At 38.7% G+C, this 27,934-nt stretch overlaps 1 protein-coding gene across 4 annotated transcripts in view; it reads left to right on the top strand.

Moving 5' to 3' along the window:
- CRYBG3 (crystallin beta-gamma domain containing 3) overlaps positions 1-27,934 on the top strand; it is a 111,459-nt gene that overhangs the window by 76,639 nt on the left and 6,886 nt on the right. For 3 of the 4 annotated variants that reach the window (XR_014244697.1, XM_082392023.1, XM_082392024.1), the window contains exons 17-19: positions 1,967-2,093; positions 17,120-17,259; positions 20,286-20,409. Coding sequence is in view for 2 of the 4 variants with exons in the window: in XM_082392023.1 (XP_082248149.1) it covers positions 1,967-2,093; positions 17,120-17,259; positions 20,286-20,409 (391 nt within the window). In the remaining 2 variants the exon portion in view is untranslated. The remainder of the gene's footprint in view (positions 1-1,966; positions 2,094-17,119; positions 17,260-20,285; positions 20,410-27,934) is intronic. The other variant, XR_014244698.1, reaches the window with a different exon arrangement.

Raw genomic sequence — 27,934 nt, forward strand, 5'->3', positions numbered from 1 at the left:
ATTTATATTACCTGCCTGACCTCCTGCAGGTACGTAAGTTCGTGAACCCTGCTTAATACTAACCTGCATGTATGTTTTTAAGGTTCAGTCCATCCTCATTCCCTCTGTTAACCTTCTTGATTAACCCTAAATCAAACAGTCTTTTCCCTTTCTGATTTCCTATAACTCTTACTACTTTGAACCTCTCTGCATCTGTTACTGTTTTTATACTTACTTCCAAGAAGGATATGAAAGTTTTACAATGTGAAAACACATAAAGTAGGACACGGTTAGTTAAATAGATTATCTGCAACTCTTTAGTGAGAAATATGTATATCAAGGGCCTGAAATAGTCTTGTTCCTAGTATTTGACTCTTGAGTTTTCTTCTCTAAGAAAAAAGAAAGTATTTTGCAAGATATAGTTTAAATTTTCTGGTAAAAGGAAGCACTGGAGTTTTTTTTGTTTTTTGGAGGGAAATGTTTTTGTCCTAGACACTGAAGTCTAGGACAAATTAGTCGTATGTGTTGCTTCATGTAGGAAATGTATATGTTATTTACTTATAAATAAATATATATGTAATTTATACATAGTGTACACATATTTTTCAGTGTAATGTGTGTGTGTATATATATATATATATATATATATATATAATTTATATATACAGTTGTCCCTTGATATCTGTGAGGGATTGTTTCCAGGAGTCCCCACATATACCAAAATCCGTGGATGCTCAAGTCCCTTATATAAAGTGGCTTACTACAGTCGTGCCTCTGTATCTGCAGGTAGGAAACCTGTCGATACAGGGGGCCAACTACATACAAAATGTACATCTTATTTATATATTTTATTTAGATTTATGTGTAGTTTATTAAACTATAGTTTTAATAAAAGAATACAGGAAGCATGGTGATAGTTTAAGTACCGGGGATGCTTCAGAGATGAGGATTGGGGCCCAGTTCACCACTAGGTAATCTTAAGCAAATTGGACCATCTCTCTGCACCCCAGTGTCCTCCTCTGTGAATGTGGGCTAATAACAGTACTTAGCTCAAAGGATTCTTATAAGGACTAAATAAATAATGCACGTAAGGGCTTAGCTGCATGCCCAACACATTGAAAAACCTTTCGGAAATATTGGCTATAAAATACTTATTACGTAGGAGACATGGCAGTAAATTTTGTCACAGAGCATTTCTGTGGTTATCTAAAGTTAACCTCGTATAGCTAGAGCACAGTTCTGGTGATCTTAAAATATAGAGCTAGAACTTAAACACACCAAAGCTGAAGTAATAACAGTCAATTCATTTCTCCCCTGTGCCCCTTCTTTCCAAAATGGCATGTCTTAACCAAGCTTTTGATGAGTGCTATATTGAAGATAATTTGCTATGGAAGATTCTAAAGGGTTCATTTCTTTTTAAAAATCTCTCCGCTAGCTATCAGCTATGCAGGTGACAGGTTTTAAATACTGTTGTGTGATTTTAGGAGTCTAGCTTCTAACTCAACCTAGACTGAAAGCAAACTCATCATTAAATAAGGATACAAATTTTTGTTTTTCTCAAAAAGAATTTCTAATCTGTTAAAGTACTTAATAATTACTATAATTTGATCCCAGGTTTTTATACTTGAAAGCACTGAATGAAGTTAATGTCTTTAGCTTACAGCAGATGTTTTATTTCAAATTTATTTAATAGTTGGGGGAATCTTGGGCAAATCACCTTACTTTTCTACCTCACTTGTTTCTACCTCATAAAGTAATGAGTACACAGTGAAATAATGCATGCAGAGTACCTAGTCTGGCACATGGTTAGCAGTCAGTAGGTGATAGTAGTAGCTTTTTTTTTTTTCCAAACTGACTCTGGGTATTTGCTGCTGACCAGCACCAGGAGTTTTATGTCCTCCTCCTACCCTGGCTCCCACTGCATGATGATGAGTCAAACTGCCAACTGATGCACTTTGACTGAATGTTTCACTGCTTGTTTTTTCAGCTGGCTCCTGTATTACCAAGAGGACATTTCTAATCATCAGTGTGTGTTAGAAGAAGGGCTGTATGCTGACCTTACTTCCTGTGGCTGCCCAACATCTAGAGTCAAATCCCTCAAGCCCATTGACTATGTAAGTACTTCGCTGATGCATATTTATAAGACTTTTTCTCGTCCAGTTTAATTACCATGAATGATAACATGAAGTTGGAAGAAATAATACAGGGGAAAATATAAAAATTTAAGTAACTTGCTTGAAGATTGTAAAATTGAGATTCACTCATGAAATCCAACTAATGAAAGATTGATTTTTTTTTTTTTTTGCTGCACCGTGCAGCTTGTGGGATCTTAGTTCCCTGACCAGGGATTGAACCCTGGCCCTCGGCAGTGAAAGCACTGAGTCCTAACCACTGGACCACCAGGGAATTCCCAAGATTGATAGTTTTCTTCTCTCTTTGTTTTTTTTTTTTTGTTTTTTTTTTTTTGTTGTTGTTTTTTTTTAATCAGAATGCAAAATTTAGGAAGTAGAGTAATATAGCCCTGAGCTTAAATGAATACTTTAATGACTTTGGGTGACATTGACAAAGTTACTTAGTTTCCTCATCTATAAAAGATAGTAGTACTTTGTAAGGCCACTGGGATACTAAATGTGATGGTGCTTGTAAAATGCCTAGCACATGGTGAGCACTCAATAAGTATTAGCTATTAGTATCATGGCTGTAATTGGTAGAGCTGCTTAATAAAAATAATAACCTGATCATTTTATTATTCTGCTAGATAAGTCACATGACAGCTTGTCTGCTACTTAGGTTTGCAATGTTACTTGAAGTCATGGAACACCGTTGGTATTGATTTCAAACCTTGTTTTGGGGGAACTAGGGCTTTCCTGCCTAGAGTGTGCAGACTTATCTGGGTCACCTTGGAGGCTTACATTTATAGAGTAAGTAATTTCTCCTTCCTATCATAGTTACTCAGAATTTTAAGTGTGAGAAAAACAGGATAACTATTCTGGGACATTCATTCCAGGTTCCTAGTTAGTGGTGTCTTTGCAGAGGAAGTAGTAAGGATCTGGAATATTTTCAAGATGTCTAGTTATGATGATTCCCTAGGAGCATTTGGTCAAAGCTGAGATTTACACAATGATGACTAGAAGCCCTACATGGTGACAGGAGTGACTCAGTCAGATCTTTCAACCAGAGCTGACTCCAGGAGTGATGATCATACTCAGGATCTTCGATCCCAACCTCAGCAATGTAGTCTTTTTTTTTTTTTTTTTTAAGACTTATTATTTATTTATTTATTTTTAATTTTTTAAATTTTTGGCTGCATCAGGTCTTAGTTGCGGCAGGCAGGCTCTTTGTTGTGGCACACAGGCTTCTCTCTAGTTGTGGCATGGAGGCTCTTGAGCTCATGGGCTCTGTAGTTTGCGGCACGTGGGCTCTCTAGTTGAGGCGCATGAGCTCAGTAGTTGTGGCTCATGGGCTTAGTTGCCCCGCGGCATGTGGGATCTTAGTTCCCTGACTAGGGATCGAACCCGTGTCCCCTGCATTTTAAGGCGGATTCTTTACCACTGGACCACCAGTGAAGTCCCAGCAATGTAGTCTTATTTCAAGGCATTCCTGGAGAGAGTATTCTTGGTATCAGGGTAAGAATAGAGTCTTGGCTGAGGAACAAGAATAAAAATAGAGCCTCGGTCTCTCTTAGTGGCCTTTAGACACCAACTTGGAAAGACTAAGTGGCTACTGATGCTTCCTGTCTATTGGAGGAAAACTGGATTAAAAAAAAAAAAAAAAAAGAATGTGTTTTGGTCCGTCTCTCCAAGTATTGATAAGGCTGAAAAAGGCATGGGAAAGTAGTCTGCATTTACTGGGAAGGGAACTTTTTAGCAATTTTTAGTGGTCAAACTAGCAGACAGATACTTAGATGCTCCAAATGAATGGTATTACTATTTTTGTTTGAGGAGTTACTTTTCTTCCACATTCATGAAGTCAAAAATAAATAATTAAAATTAGGAGTAAAAATACAGACAGAGAAAAGAAACATCTCTACATACGTTGAACTGTGCAGTTGCATGTCCCTGGTTTCATCCTGTGGAATCCAGGCAGTGTAGATAATGGTGCCTCTTGGAAAGGATTTGAGAGCTATAGCCTTTTCACTTCAAAAACTGATTAAAGAGTGTATTCAGTTTATGTAAGGAGAGCATATAAGTTTTCTTAATGCCTTTACCAGGTATGCTTTGAATCTTTGAAAGGTCTTTGTTGAAGCCACGTTTAGGCAGTAGGTTTGGTGGTGAAATGGAAGGAATATGAGGTGAGGTTGGGCATCCCAGTAAAGATCTGCAAACTGGCCAGGAAGCAGCCTCAACAGGTAACATTTCCTTGGTGAAGTCAACCATGCTTCACCCTGGTGGCCCTGAGACCCTGAGTTGATCAGACCTAGGAGATTGATAGGTAAACCAGAAGGCCAACCTGGTAATTTGTAGTAGGTGGATTCTAGTGACTAGAATACTTGAGAATTCTGTCCTGGGCATTTTTCTGCCTCTCTGGAAGAACCCAGGAAACGAAATTAGTCATCAGACATTTTAAGATTTGGATAAAATTAGGTAGATGTCTTGAGTAGTTTACCTAGGCTAATATTCCCCACAAAAGAGACTCCCCCACCCCACCTCCCCAGTTGTTTGCATTCTCCAGATTCTGTATCTCCTTTCCTTGGAAAATTCTAGACACACTATCCTGTATCTATCCTGCTTCTCTGATTACTTTCACGGCCCCTGTCCCCCTACTGTGTTCCTACTTAGGAATTGATATGCCTTTTTCTATAGATTGGTTAATACTACTGCCTATGCCACAATCCAGTGTGATTCTGGATTCATTGTGGGAAATGTTACGTCCAGTTGAGTTAACTTTACGTATATATGAGCTAAATTTTTGATTTTTGCTTTTATTAGTTAAAACTGCAGAATTATGAGGATGTTGCTTGTAGTTGGCATTCCCAGACATGCTGTGACTTTTAGTGCTAAAGTGTCATAATGGTATAATATTGAGGAATCCTAACACTTCATCTTCATACAAGATCAGTATGTCTTGCAAATGACAGTTTGCTCCAGGCTGAATTCTATCTGTGCAGACATATGTTACATTCTAGAGGTCCATGGATGCATAATTTGCAGTCATTTTACAGTGAAAGGAGCTGCGAGCATAGTTTACAGTTCTGCTTTTCACTAGGGTGACCTTGTACAAATCACCTAGTTTACTTTGACCTCAGTTAACTCATCTGTAAAGAAACTGTTAGAACAGGTATTTTTACATCTTTGACAGCCTCCACTTCAACAGAATCAGTATCCTGGGCATATTCCTAATTGGACATGAAAAGCAATGTGTCCAGTCTTAGGCCTCACATGGTCTGAGGGAATAAGATGGTATGTTAGCTTTCAATAAGGTTATGCCATATAACAGTCCCCAAAACAGTTGGTGAGGGGCTAGAGGTGGGTGGGGAACATTAAGTAAAATGTTTTAAGCATTGGTCTAGTAGTGTGTGGGGTAACCTGCTTTTGTTGCATTTCCATGGGAGCAGCAGTCTTCTCATTACTTCTTTAGTGTCTCCATGGTGGCTTGGCATGGAAGTTGGCCTCCTTTGAAGTATAATCCAATCCTGGTAGCTATAAGCAGGCAAAGCAAAAGAAACATTGTAACAAGAGGTTGCAGAAAAAGTTCAAATGAAATTTATGACTGTGATGACATAAATGATCTTAAAAGGTAGAATAAGAATTGGCGAGACAATAATTCATTCTGTGCAAGAGTAATGAATAAGGGAGGGGTACAGCTATAAATAGAAGATGACTGTAAATCCAGCCACAGATGAAAGGAAGCAATGACTTTATAAAGTGTAGAGGAGTTTGGTTACTATTAAATTTTCAGATGAACTCATATATAGTTAATAGCAGTAACTACTGTGTACATTTTGAACATGAAGGCCAACAAAAACCTCCAGTAAACATCATACTTCCAAGTGAGATATCTGAAGCATTTCCTTTTAAATTCAGGCAGAAGACAATGGTCTCTACTATCACCACTTCTATTCAACATTATTTTGGAGTCCTAGGCACTTTAATAAGATTAAAACCAAAAAAGTTATAAAGGAAGAAACAAAATTGTCAAGAATATCCACAGACAGAAATCTTTAAAAGTTGCCAATTACAAGATAAATAGCGATTAAAATATAGGATACTTAGAAATAAATCTAACATAATGCAAGTTAGTTCTTTATGAGGAAAATTGTAAAAACTTTCTTGAAGGACATAAAAGATGGAGAGAGATTTTATAGATGAAAAGACTCAATATTGTAAATATTTTAGTCTTCCCCAAATTAATAAAATTTCAGGCAGAATGCTTACAGAATCTTTTGTCTTTTGCAGGGGTGGTGGTAAAACATGATGAGCTCCTTCTAAAATTAATTTGGCAAAGATAGGGGTTCAAAATAGCCAAGATTATTTTTAAGAACAATAGGCAGGATCACTTGTCTTACCAAATATAGATATTGCATTATTCATCAGTAATAATTAAGATAGTGAGTGCAAGGAGAGACCAACAGAAGAGTGGGATAGGAGAGCATAGAAACTGACCTACGTGAATAATGGAATTTGGAAGGTGACAGAAATAGCATTTCAGTGGGGCTATTACGAAAGACGGTTGGCCCTTTACATGGAAAAAGATACCATTTGAATCTTGCTTTATTCCAAACACCAAAAATAAACTCCAGATGGATTAACGGCAACCTAAATGTGAAAAACAAACCTGAATGACATGTACAGTGCCGGGCATATAGTTAGTAATTACGTGATACCTTTGTAAGGTGACAGATGGCAACTCGACTTCACAGTGATTGTTTTGAAATGTATAGAAATACTGAACCACTATATTGTGCACCAGGAACTAACATGGTGTTGTAGGTCAATTATACTTCAAAAACAAACAGACAAACAGAGTCATAGAAAGAGAGGTCAAAAAGAAAAAGAGGTCAGATTTGTGGTTATCGGGGAGTGGGGGGTGGCGGAGGGGGAATTGGATGGCAGTTAGTCAAAAGGTACAGACTTCTAGTTATAAGATAAATCAATCCTAAAGATGTAATTTGTAATATGATAAATAGAAATAACACCGCTGTATGTTATATATGAAAGTTGTTAGGAAAGTAAATCCTAAGAGTTCTCATCACAAGGAAAAAACAATTTTTTCCAATTTCATTTTGTATCTATATGAGATGACGAGTGCTCACTAAACTTACTGTGGTCCTCCTTTCACAGTGTATGTAGGTCAAATCATTGTGCTGTACACCTTAAACCTGTACAGTGCTGTATGTCAATTATGTCTCAATAAAACTGGAAGAAAAAAACAGAAGAAAATATGGAAAACTATGCTAATGATATTGGAGTAGGATGGATTTAAACGCAAAACATACAAGTCAGTAGTAAAAGGCAAGTGTATGCGTTTCCTGTTGCTGCTGTAGCAAGTTACCACAAATTTAGTGCTGAAAACAACAGAAATGATCCTACAGTTCTGGAGGTGAGAAGTCTAAAATAGGTCTTACTGGGGTAAAATTATGGGGTCGGCAAGACTGCATACCTTCTGGGAGACACTAGGGGCGAATCTGTTTCTTTACCTTTTCCAGCTTCTAGAGGAAGCTTTTCAGCATTCCTTGGCTCATGGCCCTCTTCCATCTTCAAAGTTTATCACTTCAACTTCTGTTCTCTATCCTCTGTCTCTTACAAGGACCTATGTGATTATATTAGTTCTATCTGGATAATCCAGACAGATATCCCCATCTCTAGATTCTTAACTCTTAATCACATTCGCAAAGTCCCTTCCACTATATCAGGTAACATATTCATAGGTTCCAGGATTAGGATGTAGACCTCTTTTTGGATGGTGGTAGGGGAGCAATAATTATTGAGCCTACCACAGCAAGCCACAGACTGGAGAATATATTTTCAGCCCTTATAAGCTACAAAGGTTTAATGTATACAATATAAAAAGAACTCTTTCAAATCAATTGAAATTTTAAAAATCAGCAGAGACTCTGAATAGCCAGTTCATAAATGTGAGAAAATGGCTAAGGACATACAAAGGATGTTAAACCTCCCTAGTGATCCAGTAAATGCAAATTATGAATAAAATAGTAATTAAGTAGCATTACCTTACTTTAGATACAAACATTGGAAGATCTGACAATACCAAAGTTTAGTTTAGTGGCAGAGAAGTGGGATCATTCATACAAAGCTAGTGGAAGGAGTATCAGTTGCTATGAGGGAAAAATAAGGATGTTTGTTGCAGCATTGATGGATGAAACAAACTACAGTACAGCACAATCATAAAAGGAAATGTAATATATTAAGTGAGGTTCATGTGTTGCTAAGGATGTTACAGTAAGATATATTTCTGTGAAATTTAAAAACAAAGGATGTATAAAGATTCACAACTTCAGCATATTGGTTACTTCTAGGGAGGGGGGGAAATTAAAATTCATCTCTACATGTTATGTTTTTACTTGTCTATACAATTTGATATAAATATAGTAAAATTCAAATGTATTACTTCTGGGTGCTAGATACATGATCATCTAGATATTATTTATTCTTTTTGAAATGTATTATAACTTTTTTTTTTAAAGGAAGAAGACCAGTTAGAAAGGTAGGCCTGTGATGAAACTGATTTTCTAAGCCAAGTGAAAGAGGCTTTTATGAGGGGCATTATAGTTCACTGGAGAAGAGTTTAGTTTGAGAGTCTGACAGACCATTGCTTGTTAGCTGAGTGACCCTGGGCATGTTTCTGACCACTCTGTGCCTCAACTTTCTCATCGAATAAAATGAGGATTAAATGAGCCAGTGCATGTGAAGCCTTTAGCACATGAAAACACTCAATAATATTATAATAGCTCATAGACAAGAATTAATATTTGTTGTGCAACATTAAGATTTGATAAGACTGAAAGTATTTATGTGATTTCTTTTAAATGGGCCAAGCTTAGAAGATTCTGGATTAGAGTCTCATTCGAGATTTATGAGCCTTCTATTAAATTTTCATCACTGCAGATACCTTTTTGCCAGCACACTGTTTGGTATTTCTCTGGATTGGAATGGTATTTGAGGTGCACATTATGGTTACTTTCCTTGAATTCAGTCTAGTTGTTCTTAGTTTTTTAGCCATGGTTCACTTGGCAAAGATTAGGGTGAAGTGATATTGTTGGGCTGTACAGATATGGCTGTTCTTAGTGGCTGTTTGCTAGATATTTTTAAAATAAAATAACATGTTATATTTAGAGTCTAACCAACTAACATCATCCTGAGGTAATATCAACACCTTTTCCATACAAGCAGTGATTTGAAACTCAAAGAACTATACAATGCTAATGTACAAGTCTTTATGGTTTTTTGTGGGGGTTTTTTTTGTATGTAAATAAATGAACATGTTTATTGCCCAAAGGGAAAGAGCCAGGAAAAAGTGGAAGGTGGAAATGTCAGAGACAGATGATATGGGGCAAAAGAATTCCCCTGGACTTGGCAACTGGAAATACCTGGAAGAGTAAAGATCTGGTTAAGGCAGATAAGGATGTAAAGTGCTGAAAAGCAGTAGAGATGATAGCTAACTTTGTTACTCTGACAGATGAGGCTGCAAAGCCCTTTGGAGATCAGAACGTGAAGGGCTTTGTATACCATGAAAGGAAGTTTTGGACACTTCCTGTTAGAGATCAGAGCTCAAGAGCTTCCTTCCATCTCAGCGTTTGAACTTGTTTAAGTATCCCAGGCACTTGGCAAATTATCTGGCATGCAAGAAAAATTCAGAAATGTTTGCAAAATTGAATAATTTCTTCTTTCTTCTAAGCAATGAGAAGTAAGGCAAAATTGTATCAGATGCTTTGTTTTTAGTGTTAATAGTCAATAAATAAACTGTCCAAGTAATTTTCACCTCTGTTCTCACTTCCAGAATGGCCTCTTTTTCTCCAGTAAATGTGGTCTTTGAACGGATGTTCCCTTTCATTATGTTTTTGTCGGAGGTCTCTCTCCCACCCCTGCCAACTCCCCCCTTTTAGTCTAACACAGACTCTAACTAGAGATATTCTGTGTGATTACACAAACCATGCTTCTAGGACCCCAACATATTTCCATTTCAAACATCTTTTGACTATGTGCTTTCAAGTTATAGTTTATGTACTCCCTGGAGTGAAAGATTGAAGTCTTGGTCTCATGTTGACACTGAGCTCACCAATATAATTCAATATTTGCTTCGTCTTTAAAATTAGGAAAAGACCATTTGACAGACTTCATTCCACCTCAAAGACTTGCTATATGGATAAAAAAAATAATGAAAAAATGTATAAAGTACATATATTCTCTTTACCATCTTGCAAACTCATGCAATTGATGATTAGGGAAACTGATTCACCCCCATTGTTAAATACTATTCAAGCTCATATTCAAGTCTGTATAGTTTTAATAAATGTCAAAAATTAGTAGTTAGATTTAAACATTTTATCCAATATATATTGAAGATGTGTTGATATAAATGTAATTCTTCTAGCAGAGTACCTGTGCCCAGGTCTCAGAGCTTCAAATTTAGATGGTGGACACACTTGTTAAGTTGATGGGATAGGTAAGAATGGGGTCATAGATATTACCCAGATGAGCAAGATGAAGTCAACTGCTTCAGATAATGTGTCACACATGCCAATCAAAAATATTCTACATGATAAAATTACTTAGAACATTTTAGAACTATAGTGGAAGGGTTAAGAACACAGCCTCTGAGGCCATTCTGTCTAGTTTCAAATGCCAGCTCTTTTATTTACTGTATGTGACCTGTGCCTTCATTCTTCATCTGTAAAGTGGGGATAATAATGGTACCCATGTCAAAGGAAAGTTGCATGGATTAAAGGAGTGAATACAGTTCTACACTTCCTAACATGAATATATTTTGGGATTTGGAATATTTCCCATTTTAAACAGTAATATGGTTCATAGATAGCATATAAGACAATAACTCCAGAGAGGTTCTGGGCAACACCCCATAGTTGAACACATTTCTGTTGCTGTAGCAAAATATAATCATGGCTACACAAGTTCGATAAATATTGTAAATAGTTTTCTACTTATTCAGATCAGATTTTGTTGCCAAATGAATTAGGTTAAAAAAAATTGGGATATATATATACACACCTATATATACATATATATACACACCTATATATACATATATATGTACATACACACATGTATATATACATATATATGTATATATACGTACATGTATATATACATATATATATATCCATCCATCCATCCATCCATCCATCCATCCATTCACAATCCCTTCTATATAGTTTGTGTGTGTGTGTATGTATATATGATGCCCAGCACATATTAAGTGTCATGTATGTTAGTTATTACTATTATTGTCATTTAAAATATTACTTTAGTTGATGGAGTGATAAGTTTTCTTTTCATTTATACAGTTTAAGTATTCTTTTCCTTTCTTAACCACATCCTCCTTTTAGAAGCTGTATCCTCTTTGCATGGCTTAGACTTCACCCAGCAGGAATGTCCTGTTCCTGCTGACACCTAAGAAGAGCCTGTGGCCCCAAATGGTTGGCTGTCTTCTAAGTTAGCATGGACTGAGGCCAAGAGATTTGTAGAGCTCAAACTGTAATTAAGTTCTGGTGGTTTCTATTGTCCTTGCAAAGTTCAGATTACTCTGTCATCTTCACTTTTAAGGACTGTTAGTAGTTTATATATACTCTTCCTACTTTCATATTTGGAAAATGTATCAGAAAAATAAGATTGTAACATAGTTCTTCAGTGCTCTTTATTTCTGAATGATTGCCTTCCTAATCTTCCTAACCTTTAGGTACATTTATAAATCGAGTACAGTTATAAATTTAAGTACAGTTGACCATTGAACAACACAGGGGTTTAGGGGTGCTAACCTCCCCCTCTCCACCCCCTTATAGGCAGTGGAAAATCTACATACTGCTATTTCTGCCTCTAAACAAAGGAACTGATAAATGTCTCACCCAAGGGCAGGAAGGTGAAACAATTTGGATAGAATCAGGACTCAAACCCAGTTCTTTTGATTCCATATATTGTGATCTCTAATGAACACAAACTTTCCCCATCGCTTATTTAATTTAAAGAACTGTAAAATGAAAATACAGATACTCAATTTATTGGGAAAAAAATCCATGTTCAAGTGGATCTGCACAGTTCAAACCCATGTTGTTCAAGGATCAACTGTGTATTTATAAATTAAGACCATTTAAGTAAAAATAATTTAAATAGAGAAAAGTCAAGTTAAATATATATATCAAACCTCTAAAGAGGGAATGACTTTAAGCTTAGAGACAATAGATGTTCGCAAATGAAAAGTTTGATAGATGGGACCACATGATGATATCTTGTTGTTGTTAATGGAAAGGAGGGAGGTTTGTCCATACCTGTTAGTCATATTTCCTTCTTGGTTAATGCTGTTGGTTTGTGTTCTTTGCCCATTTATGTATTGGGTCTCTTAGAGGATCCTTACTGATTTATGTAAACTCGTAAAAATATCCTCAGTCATTTTCTGCAATTTTTTTCTCAGTCTTCCTGCATCATCATTTTTAAAACAATTTTTGAGATCCCCTCCATCAGATTTTGCATTGTTATCGTAAGATAAATTTCTAGGTATAGAATTGCTAGATTGTCTTTGAAATGGGGAGTGAATTTGATGCAATTTGAGTGATAATGGTAGTCTTTTAAAAAATGCCTTTGAAAGAAAGAAAATAAAATAAAAAACGCCTTTGTGGACATTCCACCAAAGGAAGATGAAAAATGTACACAGGACCTGTTTTCTTAGAATATCACTTAGCACTTAAATTATATCCTCACATAAGATTTTAAGTTTTCCCTGTGGAATATGAAACAGTCACCTCATGTCAGCGTTAAATGCCTGTGATGTAAGTGCCACTCTTAGCACAGCAAACTCCTTACTGAGGAGAGAGTTGCTGACGACTGATCATGAGCCCAGCCCAGGCTCCTTGCCTGTCTGCCCTTCCTTGCTAATTAGTAACTCAACAAGTAGAGGTGAGCTGAAATGCTTTTTCATTAGCTGAAGGGTGAGAATGTTGGGAAAAGTCCAGCAATAAAGTCAGGGGCTTATCTGTGGATTTTGACTGTCCATTAATTTTCGGTCACCGGTTTTAGTGGGTAATTTAGAGCCTGCTATTGGCTGCATTTCTAAACTACTGCTGTTCTGGACCCTCCTATAAGGACATTTCTTCTATAAATTGTTGGGATGCTTCCCGTTTTTATTTTGCAGATAGCAGAAGAGAAGCCTGATCTTGTCTGCAGTCACTCAGGAACTCAGTGACTTGAGATGAATTTCCATTCCTGACCCAGTTTATGTTGTTTACTGAAGGAAAAGCAGTGCTCCCGGGCAGCTTTTTTATGCTTAGCTTACTGTCTCACTGCACACAGTGACGCTTACCTTCTTTTTTTTTTTTTTTTAAACTTTGGGTTTATTTATTTATTTATTTATTTTTGGCTGTGTTGGGTCTTCGTTTCTGCACGAGGGCTTTCTCTAGTTGCGGCAAGTGGGGGCCACTCTTCATCGCGGTGCGCGGGCCTCTCACTATCGCGGCCTCTCTTGTTGCGGAGCACAGGCTCCAGACGCGCAGGCTCAGTAGCTGTGGCTCACGGGCCTAGTTGCTCTGCGACATGTGGGATCTTCCCAGACCAGGGCTCGAACCCGTGTCCCCTGCATTGGCAGGCAGATTCTCAACCACTGCGCCACCAGGGAAGCCCACGCTTACCTTCTTTTCCAGCATCCTCTAACCCCTCAATCTGCACTATCTGATACCATAGCACTAGCCACATGTAGTTTTTTTAATTAAAATTAATACAACAAATTCACTTTGGTCACACGAGCCACATTTCAAATGCTCAATGGCCACGTATGTCTAGTAGCTACCATACTGAAGATACAGGTATACAATATTGCTATCACTGCAGGAAGTTCTATTGGACAGTGCTTCACACCTTCCGTGATCCACAGGCAACCTTTGCCACATAACATAAAGAGAAAATTACAACACGTTTTACCTATTTTAGAAACCTGGAAATTTCTCGGTATCCTTTCTCTGTCTTTCCTTGTATTTCAGAGGAAGCATAGTTCATCCTTTTCAAAGCGATCCTTTTCCTCATGGACTGATTCCAGTCAGGGGTTCTGAACTGATGGGATAGTGGATTGAACCTCCGCCTTCTTCCCTAGAACCACCCCTCTTGTCTTGCGTCATTCAGATTCTTCCCATTATGCCGCCACCTTCCACCGTGCCTGCCACGTGAACCAGCCGCCTATTTCCCTCCTCTTTACCAAACTTCTCTAAAAAATAGCCTGTATGCCCTGTCTACAATCTCTTCCCGCTTATTCCTTAGCCCTTGCAGCCTAGATTCTGCCCCTCATTTCCTGCATGTGGCTCAGTGAGCTCTCTCATTGGTTACCAGCTGCCCCCTGATCGCCAAACCCAAGTAGCCTCGTCGCAGTCACCCTCTTCCTCGACATTACAAAAGTATTTGATACTGTGGCCAGCTCTTCCTTATAATTTTCTTTCTCCTTTACTTCTGTGATATGTCCTCTTTTGGCTCCTCTCTCCTAGTTCATTCTTCAGTCACCTCCACAGGCCTGCCTTTCATCACCACCCCCTTCGTTTGTCAGCACAGTTCTGTCCTCCTGTCATTTCCATTTTCTTACCCATAACTGGCTCCAGTTATTACCCAGATTCTGAGAGTTCCCAAATTATCATCCCTACATTCGATCTTCTCCCTGAACTCCAGATCAGAAGGTCCAGTGTTCATTGGACATTTCTGTTAGGATTATCCTGCCTCTATCTCAACCTTCAAACCTCCAGTTCTCAATATAAGTTCTTAGCTGCGGGGCATATATCCTCTCCAGATTTTCTTATATATGACAAATTAGTGTTGACTCTTGAACAACATGGGGGTTAGGGGTGCCGACCCTCCGCCCAGTTGAAAATCGGCGTGTGCCTTTACTGGTGGCCCTCCATTTCCATGGTTCCACATCCAAGGATTCAACCAACCTCAGACTGTGTAGTACGTATTTATTGAAAAAAATCCCTGTACAAGTGGATCCGTGCACTTCAAACCCTTGTTGTTCACGGGTCGACTGTGTACCATCGTGCCCCCGGCCACACTCTCGCACATGTTTTTTCTCACTTTCTCATTCCATCTGTTTGTCTCACTTGGTCTCTCTCATCACTGCGATAGTTTTTCTGGCCATCCCTTATTCGCCAATCCTAACCTTCCAACCCCCCCCACCCGGCTCCTGTTTTAGGTCTGACTCTTCTTCTTTGGCCTGGAGGATTCTTCCCCTGTACTGATACTTGCATTCTTTCTTTTCTTCACTCATGTTGTTGCCAGATAAGTTTTCTGAAGTCCATTTAAAGAAAAATATATGCAAACACATTTACATGCAAACATAGGCATAATAATTACCAGTTTAAATTTTTGAATAAATATTTCCATGGTTCAAAAATCAAAAAGTACCAAAAGGCATGCAGTGAAAACCTTTGCTCCCACTTGTTCTTTTTATCTTCTCAGATCCTAGTTTCCTGACAGACACATTCGCCATGGAGTAGTTTTCTATTGATTTTTTTAGAAAAATTTTAATGTGTATAAAGCACATGTTATATATGTGTGTGTGTGTACATAAATTTTCCCTTCTCTACACAAATGGCAGCATAAGAAATATGCTCTTCTGCACTACTCTTAACTTTGTCTTTGCCACTAAAGAACATATCTTAGAGATCTTTCATAACAATCTCATTCTTTTGTACAGCTGTATAGAATTCCTCCATAATTTACTTAACCCGTGCCCACTTGATGGACGTTTAAGTCATGCTCCATCCTTTGCTATTCCAAACACTGCTGCCAGGAATAATGCTTTGATAAGTCATTTTGCTCTTATGGAAGTATATCTGCAGGTCACTTGTGAGAGCTGGTTGTTGGACTGTTTATTTACTGTTCTCTGAACGTCCACAGTCTCTGCCCCCAGTGCTCTGCTTCTCATGTACCAACTTACACATAGTTCAGCCCCTTCCTACTCCTCTGCCCAAAAGCCTTCAAGGACTCCCTGTTGGCAATAAATCTGTCTCTGCCCTGTCAGTGTGAAAGAGAAGCAGGCAACTCAATACACAGTAGCAAACAGCGGGAGCGCTCGGCACTGTTTCTTGTTGGACTCTGTGTTCTAGCTACATAGGTCTACCTGCTGTTTCCCTAACATGGCCCATGCGTGTCTGTCTCCCATCTTTGCACAGAGTGCCTTCCCTTTATTCTCCATAGGCCTCTCCAGATCCATGGCATCTTTTGAGACTGAGCTCCTACACTACCATGTCTGTGAAGCTTCCTTGATTCCTGCACCCTTCTGCTAAAAAGAGTCTGGGCTTCCCCTGGGTACTTTCATAGGGCATATCCTTCTCTGCATAGGGCATATCCTTCTCTGCCCTGGATTACATTCCAATATCTGTGCAATTCTCCTAGTTTAGCTTCTAGTTAGTAATGCCCCAAACATAAGGATGGTGACTTGTTTTGATTTCTCATCCCCCAAAAGTTGCCTAACATGGTGTCTTGTATATACCAATGAATGAGAAAGAGCAAAGTTGATTCTATTCTTGTCTGACATGAGGGTTGGGGGAATACTTAAGAGCCTAGAGCCAAGAAGTCTTGTATTCTCAGTGACTGCTCCTGTGACCTCCTGGGAAATGAGAGTGCTGTTCCATTCTGTGTTTATTCTATGGCCAGCTAAAAGCATTGGCAGGACCAAAAATGCGGTCTGTATTACAGCACAACCAGACCTTAATATGTAATTGGAACCAGGTCTCCATTTTTATTATGACAGCAAGACTCCTTTTTTAAAATTTCAATTTTAATTTACAAAAAAATTGAATAAAAATTATTTATGGAATCTAGTCTCACCACTGCCACTTTGACTGTAAGGCCATTAGAGGGTAGAGCAGTAAACTGCATATGAAACAGTGGATCCAGGGTACCCTACGTTCTAACTGGGATGTCACTGAGATGTGGCCACTGTGTATGGTGATGTTTTCTCTTTTCTGTGCTGTTAGGTTTTTGAAGAACCCTCCATTAGCCTTTTTGCTCTGGAACATTGTGAGGGGAGAGAGTTACATCTAGAAGAGGCTGTGAACTCTGTTCTGAACAAGGACCTGCACTTCTACACCCAGTCTGTGTGGGTAAAAAGTGGCCTGTAAGTATGGGACAAGGGCTTGGCCTGCTTCAGTCACTCTTGTAGGACAGAGTTGCACAGTTGCTTTTTATTCCCCCACTGCTGCTGTTGCTTGGTCTGATGGTACTCTTACTCCTTCTTTTCTCTCTCCATGTAATAATAGTAGTTTCTCTCAAATAAGAGAAGACAGTGGACTGTGTCCAGTATGTAGTAGCAGGCAGTGGTCTGGGAGAAGAGCCCGCTGGGAGAGAAGGGCTGCCATGTGTTCAGAACATGTGGCCTAGAGAAGGTGGACCAGATGACCATAACAATTTGAGCCCACTTTCCTTTCAGAAGAAACCTAATTAAACCAGCAAGTTTGACTGGTTGAGACCACTGCCTGCTTATGACAAGTGACTAAAACTAATAGGGTTTTTTTGTATTTTGATTTGACATCTTGTTTATTCTAGAGCTGTTTGCTCCAAGGCAGTTATTTTCAGGCTGGATGTCCTGGCTGACCCAGCCCACCTACCAAAGTTGCTGTTCATTCAGGTTGTCAGTCAGGGTGGATCCAGGTCTTGTGGGGTCTGCACTTTTACAATCTGGGGAGATGACTCTAAGAAAAGAAATGAAAAATGATGGGTACATAAATTAGATATGAACTTGCAGATTTATTCAGAACAGAAATGGTAAGTGGCCTGCAAGGGAGAGGCCCTGAAGTTGAAGCTCTAATGCTTCCTAGAAAATCTACATCTCAGGCCATTTCTGAGAGTGGCTGTCAGCCTGCCCCTCCTCCTGTACCTTTGGTGTTTAGGTACCAAAAGTCATCTGAAAGAACACACATTGCTCTCAATGATTAATATAAAGATGCCTATTTTTATGTCTTTATGACTTTGAAATTGTGTGATAATCAACTCTCCTTGTTAAACTATCTGGGGATAATGAAAGACAAAGCTGAGACGATAAGTTGATTTGAAAACTGAGTTAACTATTATAATAAGTGGTTTCTGTATCATTCACGTGTACAGCAGTTTAAACTTTCTTCTGCAAAGCATTTCACATGGTTTGATGTTTATTAAACATAAATTGATTTACTCTCTCTAAGCATAATAATCCCTATATTATATTCCAGTATATCATTTACCACTTAACTAACTCTGAACTGAATTCTACATCCCTGTGATATAGGACTTTCACAGCATTTTTTTAAATAATAAATTTATTTATTTTATTTATTTATTTTTGGCTGCGTTTGGGTCTTCATTGTTGCGTGCGGGCTTTTTCTAGTTGTGGCGAGCGGGGGCCACTCTTCCTTGCGGTGCACGTGCTTCTCATTGTGGTAGCTTCTCTTGTTGCGGAGCGTGGGTCTCGGCGTGCAGGCTCAGTGGTTGTGGGATCTTCCTGGACCAGGGATCGAACCCGTGTTCCCTGCATTGGCAGGCAGATTCTTAACCACTGCACCACCAGGGAAGTCCCTCACAGCATTTTTATACACTTCTTTTCTTTACATTTCTAAGTGGAACTGATAGTTATTGACTTACTTCTGGAAATTTCTCACGAGCTTATTTCACTCTTTTGTAGAAAACTGGTGCCATTTTACCTTAACATTCTTATTGCTTCTCTTTAGTTTATTATGTACCTCCTCTCACTGTTCTGGATTCTCTAAAAGAGAATTGGTACATGGACTAAGGACTAGTGAAGGCTGTCTGAAGGTTTTCCTAGGCTACAGATGGCTCCCAGAATACCACTTAATGCACAGCCAGCTGCCCTCAGTGACAAGTTTTGTTTTGTTCTGTTTAATCCCTGTATTATGCCACATCTCTGATCTGTGGTGGTAATGGGGGCCAAGTTAATGCTTTTCAATTGTGAAATTCATTAGATTAATATATAATGAGGTATAGTTTATTGAACCCTTGCCTAGGTTTTATAACTGAGACATCCCTGCCTGTCTAAAAAGAATCTGCATAGCTGGAGAGGTGGCTCAGCCTCTCCATGGTCATGCTGTCCTGACTCTGCACCAATCTGATGGTTTAGATTGTGTTGGCAAGAAGGGGTAGAGGGAAGGTCATATGTCTCGTTCATCCATTCATAATTTGGCCAAGACTGATCTTGGCTGTGGAGAGCAGGGGGCTTTGTCTGAACCAAGCAAGGCAGCCACCTCGTCTTCATGCATACTTTCTGAAAGCACCATATGCCATGACCTGGAGTCCTGCTGAGAATTTCAGATCCTCTTGGCGGTCCCGGCTTATTCTCCTTAGCTTGATAACCACCTCAAGCAGGGCTCAGCAAACCTTTTCAGTAGGGGCCAGGTGGTCTTTTCAGTTTGTTGGCTATCCTGCCTCTGTCACAAGCATTTAACCTGCCATTGTGGTGCTGAAGCAGCCGAGGCCAATCCGGAAAGGAATGGGCGTGGCTGTGTGCCACTGAATGAGTCTCCAGGCTCCAGACACTCACCTTGAGGCCCTTCACACTTTGACACACTTTAACTTGGCCCGATTTGAAGGCCCCTGGGGTCCTGAGAAGTATTTGTAAAGGAGCTAGACCTTGAAGTAAGAGTTCAGACCAGATTTCTGTGGATGGTTTTAAGTAGCCCTTGCTGGGAGTTGTGGAAGGAGGTGTGTCTGCAGAGGTCACTGGAGCTGTCCAGAGAGGCTGTGAAGGACGTGGGACAGTGAGCCTAAGAGTGGAGAGGAAACAGGTGGTTTTTAACTGGGTAATTAGGGAGGAATTATGGTTTATCTCTGAATGTTAAAATGTTAGGGAAAAAACTTGGTATTATCAAAGAAACAAAGAATTCTAAAGCTGGAGGGAACCTTGTTTTGGAGGTAAGAAAACCAGATTCCTGATGAATCTAAATCTTCTAAGCCACAGTCCAGTGGGCTTTCTCCTAGTCCTCCCTGCTTTTTCCGTTAAAATATACAATTACACAATGTTTTTTCTTAAAAACAGTCTACAAACCTGGAGGTTTTAAAGAAGGAACCCTATATGGTATAGTAAGAGGTATTTTTGTTAAGAGATTGCTTTCTGTTTTAAGCATCCCATTTTTTTTCTTTCCTGTTCTCATATAGGTGGATAGCTTATGAAGGACCCAATTTCTTAGGAAGACAAATCCTACTCAAGCCTAATGAGATCCCGAATTGGACAGCATTCAGTGGATGGAAAACAATTGGTTCCCTCCGTCCTATGAAGCAGGTAAGGAGAAGAGAACCATACGATCCAAAATAGCTGCTCCATTTGTTAGTAGGAATGTCAAAAACGACAGCATCTGAACTATGGACCATTTAATTTAGTTTGCCATTTATGTTATGGGAGGATCTGATTAGGATGGGGATTTTATAGATTTTAACTAATTCATAAAATTGTACCTAAGGTCAGCACTGGGTTTTAGCTTTGAGTCCAGAGTCTTATTGACCTTGTTGTCTTTTCATGGGAAAATAAGTATCATAAGCTCTGTGGCAAGCAGTGGAAAGAAGAATGAACTCTGAGAGTGCACTAGTTTTACTTCCTAAGTACTTGGCTTTTTCCCCCCACTTACGTAATACTCAGGATGGATCCTGGCAATTTAATTAACATAGTATTTATTGCACACCTACTGCTTGTCAGTCTTCTATTCAAAAGCTTCCCACTGCACTTTGGATATAGTCTAATCTCTTCAACGTGTCCTGTGTGATCTGGCTCCCCCTGGCTTCTCCAGCCTCATCTCTCATCATCTCCCACTCACACGCATGGCTGTCACATACACCAGTGCACAGAGTGTTTTCCCACGCTTAACACAGGCTCTGCCCTCTGTCTAGAAGTTTCTTCCCTCATTCTTTGCCTAGCTAGTTCTTACTTCTCCTTCTAAGTTCATCTGTAGTGTCAGGTCCTCCAGGAAGCCTCTTTCACTCTCTCCCTAAATCCAAATTACATCCTTAAAGACCTGGTTCTTTTTCTACAAGACACTGCCTGCAGTTTGTAATGACATAGTTGTTGTTGGATTGGGCACTTTCTCACTCTACTACAAGCCCCATGAAGGCAGGGGCTGCGCATATTTTGCTTATTACTCTACCCTGTCACAATGTCTGGCACATTGTAGGAACTCAGGGACTATTTGTTTAATGAAGGAATGAATGTATAAATGGATAAGTGAATGTTTGACATTATGCAGAAAAATTATGGAAGATATATAAGGGTAGACATGATTTTGGCCTTCTTGGAGCTTACATTTTTGTTGGGTAAAAAACATGTCCAACTCAAAGCAGTAATATAAACTGCAAAATGGGGAGGGGCCAAGATGGCAGACTAGAAAGACCCTGAGCTCACCTCCTCTCACAAGCACACCAAAATCACAACGATCTGCAGAACAACCATCGATGAAAAAGACTGGAACCTACCAGAAAAGATATTCTATAACTAAAGACATATAGAAGGAACCACAACGAGTAGGAGGGACAGACTTGCAATATAATCAAATCACATACCCCTGAGTGGGTGACCCAAAACCTGGAGAATAATTATATCGCAGAGGTTCTCCCAAAGGAGTGAGGGTTCTGAGCCCTACATTGGGCTCACCAGCCTGGGGGTCCTGCACCAGGAAGATGATCCCCCAGAGCATTTGGCTTTGAAGGCCAGTGGGGCTTAATTTCGGGAGCCCCACAGGACAGGGGGAAATAGAGGTGTCACTCTTAAACGGTGCAAACAAAATCTCGTACACGATGCCCAGGGCAAAAGCAGTAATTTGATAAGAACCTGGGCCAGACCTACCTGCTGGTCTTGGAGAGCCTCTCAAAGAGGTAGGTGGCAAACGGATCAGTGAGCTGGAAGACAGAGTAGTGGAAATCACTGACGCTAAAAAGAAGAAAAGAGAAAAGAAATGAGGACAGTATAAGAGCCCTCTGGTACAACATCAAGCACGCTAATATTTACATTGTAGGGGTCCCAGAAGGATAAGAGCAGGAGAAGGGGCCTGAGAAAATATTTGAGACATCATAGCTGAAAACTTCCCTAACCTGGAGAAAGAAACAGTCACTCTAGTCCAGGAAGCACAGAGAGTCCAATACAGGATTAACCCAAAGAGGAACATACCAAGACACATTGTAATTAAAATGACAAAAATTAAGGATAAAGAGAGAATATTAAAAGCAATGAGGGAAAAGCAACAAATAACATACAAGGGAACTCCCATAAAGCTATCAGCTGATTTTTCAGCAGAAACTCTGCAGGCCAGAAGGAAGTGGCATGATATATTTAAAGTGATGAAAGGGAAAAACCTACAAGCAAGTATACTCCACCCATCAAGGTTCTTGTTCATATTTGATGGCGAAATCAAAATCTCTACAGACAAGCAAAAGCTAAAAGAGTTCAGCACAACCAAACCAGCTTTACAACAAATGTTAGAGGAACTTCTCTAGGCAATAAAGAAAAGGCCACAACAAGAAACAAGAAAATTATGAAATGAAAAAGCTCACCGGTAAAGGCAAACAAGCAGTAAAGGTAGGAAATCATCCATACACAAAGCTAGTAGGGAGGTTAAAAAGCAAAAGTAAAATCATCTATATCCACAATAAGCAGTTAAGGGATACACAAAACAATTAGGTGTAAAACATGACATCAAAAACAGTAATCATAAGGGGAGGAGAGTACAAATAGAGGCTCATTAAAATGCATTTGAGATTAAGAGATCAGCAACTTAAAACAATCATTTATATATATAGACTGCTATATAAATACCTAATGGTAACCATAAACCAAAAATCTACAACAGGTATACACACAAAAAGGAAAAAGGAATCGAAACATAACACTAAAGATAGTCATCAAATCACATTAGAAGAGAACAAAAGAAGAAAAACGGGGAGAAAAGGGCCTACAAAAACAAATCCAAAACAGTTAACAAAATGGCAGTAAGAACATACATATCGATAATTACCTTAAATGTAAACGGACTAAATGCTCCAACCTAAAGACACAGAGTGGCTGAATGGATACAAAAACAAGACCTGTATATATGCTGTCTCCAAGAGACTCACTTTAGATCTAGAGACGCATACAGACCAAAAGTGAGGGTTTGGAAAAAGGTATTCCATGCAAGTGGAGATCAAAAGAAAGCCAGAGTAGCAATACTTACATTAGACAAAATAAGACTTTAAAATACTGTTACAAGAGACAAAGGACACTATATAATGATCAATGACAAAGAAGGACACTATATAATGATCAAGGGATCAATCCAAGAAGATGACATAACAATTGTAAATATATATGCACCCAACATAGGAGCATCTCAATATATGAGGTAAATATTAACAAACATAAAACGAGAAATTGACAGTAACACAATAATAGTAGGGGACTTTAATACCCCATTCACATCAATGGACAGATCATCCAGACAGAAAATCAATAAGGAAACACTGACCTTAAGTGACACATTAGACCAAATAGATTTAATTGATATATAGAGAGTATTCCATCCAAAAGCAGCAAAATACACATTCTTTTCAAAGTATACCTGGAACATTCTCCAGGATATATCACACACTAGGCCACAAAACAAGCCTCGGTAAATTTAAGAAAATTTAAATCATATCAAGTATCTTTTCCGACCACCATGCTATGAGAGTAGAAATCAGCTGCAAGAAAAAAACTGCAAAAAAACACAAGCCTGTGAAGGCTAAACAAGGCTAAACAACTAAGCAACCAGTGGATCACTGAAGAAATCAAAGATGAAATAAAAAAATACCTAGGGACAAATGAAAATGAAAACACAACAATCCAAAACCTATGGGACACAGCAAAAGCAGTTCTAAGAGGGAAGTTTACAGTGATACAGGCTTACCTCAGGAAACAAGAAAAATCTCAGACAACCTAAACCTTATGCCTAAAGCAACTAAGGAAAGAAGAAACAAAACCCAAAGTTAGTAGAAGGAAAGAAATCATAAAGATCAGAGCAGAAATAAATGAAATAGAGACTAAAAGCACAATAGAAAAGATCAATGAAACTAAAAGCTGGTTCTTTGATAAACCTTTAGCCAGACTCATCAGGAAAAAAAAAAGGGGAGAGGGCCCAAATCAATAAAATCAGAAGTGAAAAAGAAGTTACAGCCGACACCACAGAAATACAGAGGCTCATAGGAGACTACTACAAGCAACTATCTGCCAATAAAATGGATAACCTGGAAGAAATGGACAAATTTTTAGAAAGGTATAATCTCCCAAGACTGAAGCAGGAAGAAATAGAAAATATGAACAGACCAATTACCAGCAATGAAATTGAATCAGTAATTTGAAAACTCCCAACAAACAAAAGTCCAGGACTAGACGGCTTCACAGGTGAATTCTACCAAATATTTAGAGAAGAGCTAACACCTATCCTTCTGAAACTATTCCAAAAAATTGCAGAGGAAGGAACAGTTCCAAACTCATTCTCTGAGGCCAGCATCACCCCGATACCCAAACCAGACAAAGACATCACACAGAAAAAGAAAATTACAGGCCAGTATCACTAATGAACATACATGCAAAAAGCCTCAACAGAATACTATCAAACCATCAAGTGGGATTTATCCCAGGGATGGAAGGATTTTTCAGTATCTGCAAATCAATCAATGTGATATACCACACCAACAAATTAAAGAATAAAAAAACATATGTTCACCTCAACAGATATAGAAAAAGCTTTTGACAAAATTCAACATCCATTTACAATAGAAACTCTCCAGAAAGTGGGCGCAGAGGGAACATAACATAATAAAGGCCATATATGACAAACCCACAGCTAACATTATACTCAAGGATGAAAAGCTGAAAAAATTTCCTCTAAGATCAGGAACAAGATAAGGATGTCCACTCTTGCCACTTTTATTCAACACAGTATTGTGAGTCCTAGCCACAGCAATCAGACAAAAAAAGAAATAAAATGAATCCAAATTGGAAAGAAGTAAAATTGTCACTGTTTGCAGATGACATGATGCTATACAAAGAAGATCCTAAAGACACCACCAGAATACTAGAGCTTATCAATGAATTCAGTAAAGTTGCAGGATCCAAGATTAGTATGCTGGAATTTGTTGCATTTCTATACACTAACAATGAACTATCAGAAAAAGAAAGTAAAGAAACAATCCCATTTACCATTGCATCAAAAAGAAGAAAACACCTAGGAATAAACTTACCTAAGGAGGCAAAAGACCTGTATTTGGAAAACCTTAAGACACTGATGAAAGAAATTGAAGACAACACAAACAGATGGAGAGATTTACCGTGTTGTTGGATTGGATGAATCAGTATTCCTAAAGCAATCAACATATTCAATGCAATCCCTATCAAAATACCAATGGCATTTTTCAAGGAACTAGAACAAATAATTTTAAAATGTATAATGGAAACAAAAGACCCCCGAATAGCCAAAGCAATTTTGAGAAAGAACTGAGCTGGAGGCATCACACTCCCTGACTTCGGACTATACTATTGTACAAAGCTACAGTAATCAAAGCATTATGGTACTGGCACACAAACAGACACATACATCAGTGGAATAGGATAGAGACCCCAGAAATAAACCCATGCACCTACAGTCATTCTGTGACAAAGGAGGCAAGAATATGTAATGGAGAAAAGACAGCCTCTTCAATAAGTGGTGCTGGGAAAACTGGAGAGCTACCCATAAAAAAATCAAATTAGAACATTCTCTAACACCATATACAAAAATAAATGCAAAATGGATTAAAGACCTAAATATAATACTGGATAGTATAAAACCCCTAGAGGAAAACATAGGCAGAACACTCTGACATAAATCACAGCAATATTTTTTTGGATCCATCTCCTAAAATAAAGGAAATAAAAGCAAAAATAAATGGGACCTAATTAAACGTAAAAGCTTTTGCAAAACAAAAGAAATCATTAACAAAACGAAAAGGCAATCTACTGAATGGAAGAAAATGTTTGCAAATAATATGACTGATAAGGGATTAATATACAACACATAAAAACAGCTTGTATAGCTCAACACAAATAACACAGCCTGATTTAAAAATGGGCAGAAGAACTGAACAGAGATTTTTACAAAGAGGAAGTGCGGATGGCCAACAGGCACTGAAAATATGTTCAACATCACTAGCCATCAGAGAAATGCAAATTAAAACCACAATGGGATATCACGTCACACCTGTCAGAATGGCTATTATCAAAAAGAAGACAAAAAAGAAATGTTGACAAGGATGTGGAGAAAAGGGAACCCTTGTACCCTGTTGGTGGGAATGTAAATTGGTGCAGCCACTGTGGAAAACAGTATGGAGGTTTTTCAAAAAAACTAAAAATAGAACTACCATATGACCCAACAATTCCACTCCTGGGTATATGTCCAAAAAAACCAAAAACACTAATTCAAAAAGGTACGTGCACCCCAATGTTCATAGCAGCATTATTTACAGTTGCCAAGATATGGAAGCAACCTAAGTGTCCATCAACAGATGAATGGATAAAGAAGACGTGATGTGTGTGTGTGTGTGTGTGTATACACACACACACACACACACACACACACACACGATGAAATACTACTCAGCCATACAAAAGAATGAAATTTTGCCATTTGCAGCAACACGGTTGGACTTGGAGGGCATTATGCTTGGTGAAATAAGTCAGAGAAAGACAAATACTGTATGATATCACTTACATGTGGAATCTAAAAAATACAACAAACTAGTGAATATAACAAAAAAGAAGCAGACGCACAGATATAGAGAACAAACTAGTGGTTACCAGTGGGGAGACTGGGGACGGGTAACATATAGGGGATGGGGAGTAGGAAGTAGAGACTACTGGCTGTAAGATAGGCCCAAGGATGTATGGTACAACACGGGAAATACAGCCAATATTTTGTAATAACTGTAAATGGAAAGTAACCTTTAAAAGTTGTACTAACACTTTTTTAAAAAATTAAAAGCTAAGAAAAGTGCAAAACAGTGTGTAATCATCTAAAAGCCACAGGCAATGCCTGATTCAGAGGAAGGAAGCATGAACATGTGTGGGAGTGGTGGGAGGTTTCACGGAGGCTAGGAACCCACGCTAGGCTTTAGGGGTACTGTGGCCAACGGATATGCCATTTGTACTTCTCTGAACGCTTTAGAAACACTTTCACACTTGATTCCAACAATAGTCCTTTAGGGTAGGAGTTATTACAGTTGACTCTTGAACATGGGTTTGAAATACGTGGGTCCATTTATACTCCAATTTTTCCAATAACTACTACGGCACTACAGTACTACAGTGATCCGAGGTTGGTTGAGTCCACAGATGTGGAACCGAGGATTCAGAGCGCCGACTATAAGTTATGCTCAGATTTTCAACTGCGCAGAGGGTTGGTGCCCTTCACCCCTGCATTGTCTAAAGGTCAACTGTATTCCTGTTGTCTAGAAGGAAAAACAAGGCTCAGAGAGAGAAAGCAAATTGGCAAAAGTCATCCAAGTGTCAGAACCAGGATTTGAACCCATACCTATTATGCTCTAACATCTGTGTTCTTAAAAGAACCACACCCTACTTTCCTCCAAAATAAGAGAAGCATTTACAGTGTGGTACCATATACTTCAGGCACTGAGCTGAGTGTAGGTAGCATAGTGGGTATAAATGCCGAGGCTCTGATTTTCAGGTCTGACGTATAAGCGGTAAATAAATGGTAGCCAATAAAGTTACCCTAATTATTGGTCTTGCTGCCCCCTTCTCTCTCTCGCTCTGT

Source organism: Balaenoptera borealis (genome assembly GCF_965194805.1).
Source record: "Balaenoptera borealis genome assembly, chromosome: 5".
Lineage (NCBI taxonomy): Eukaryota > Metazoa > Chordata > Mammalia > Artiodactyla > Balaenopteridae > Balaenoptera > Balaenoptera borealis.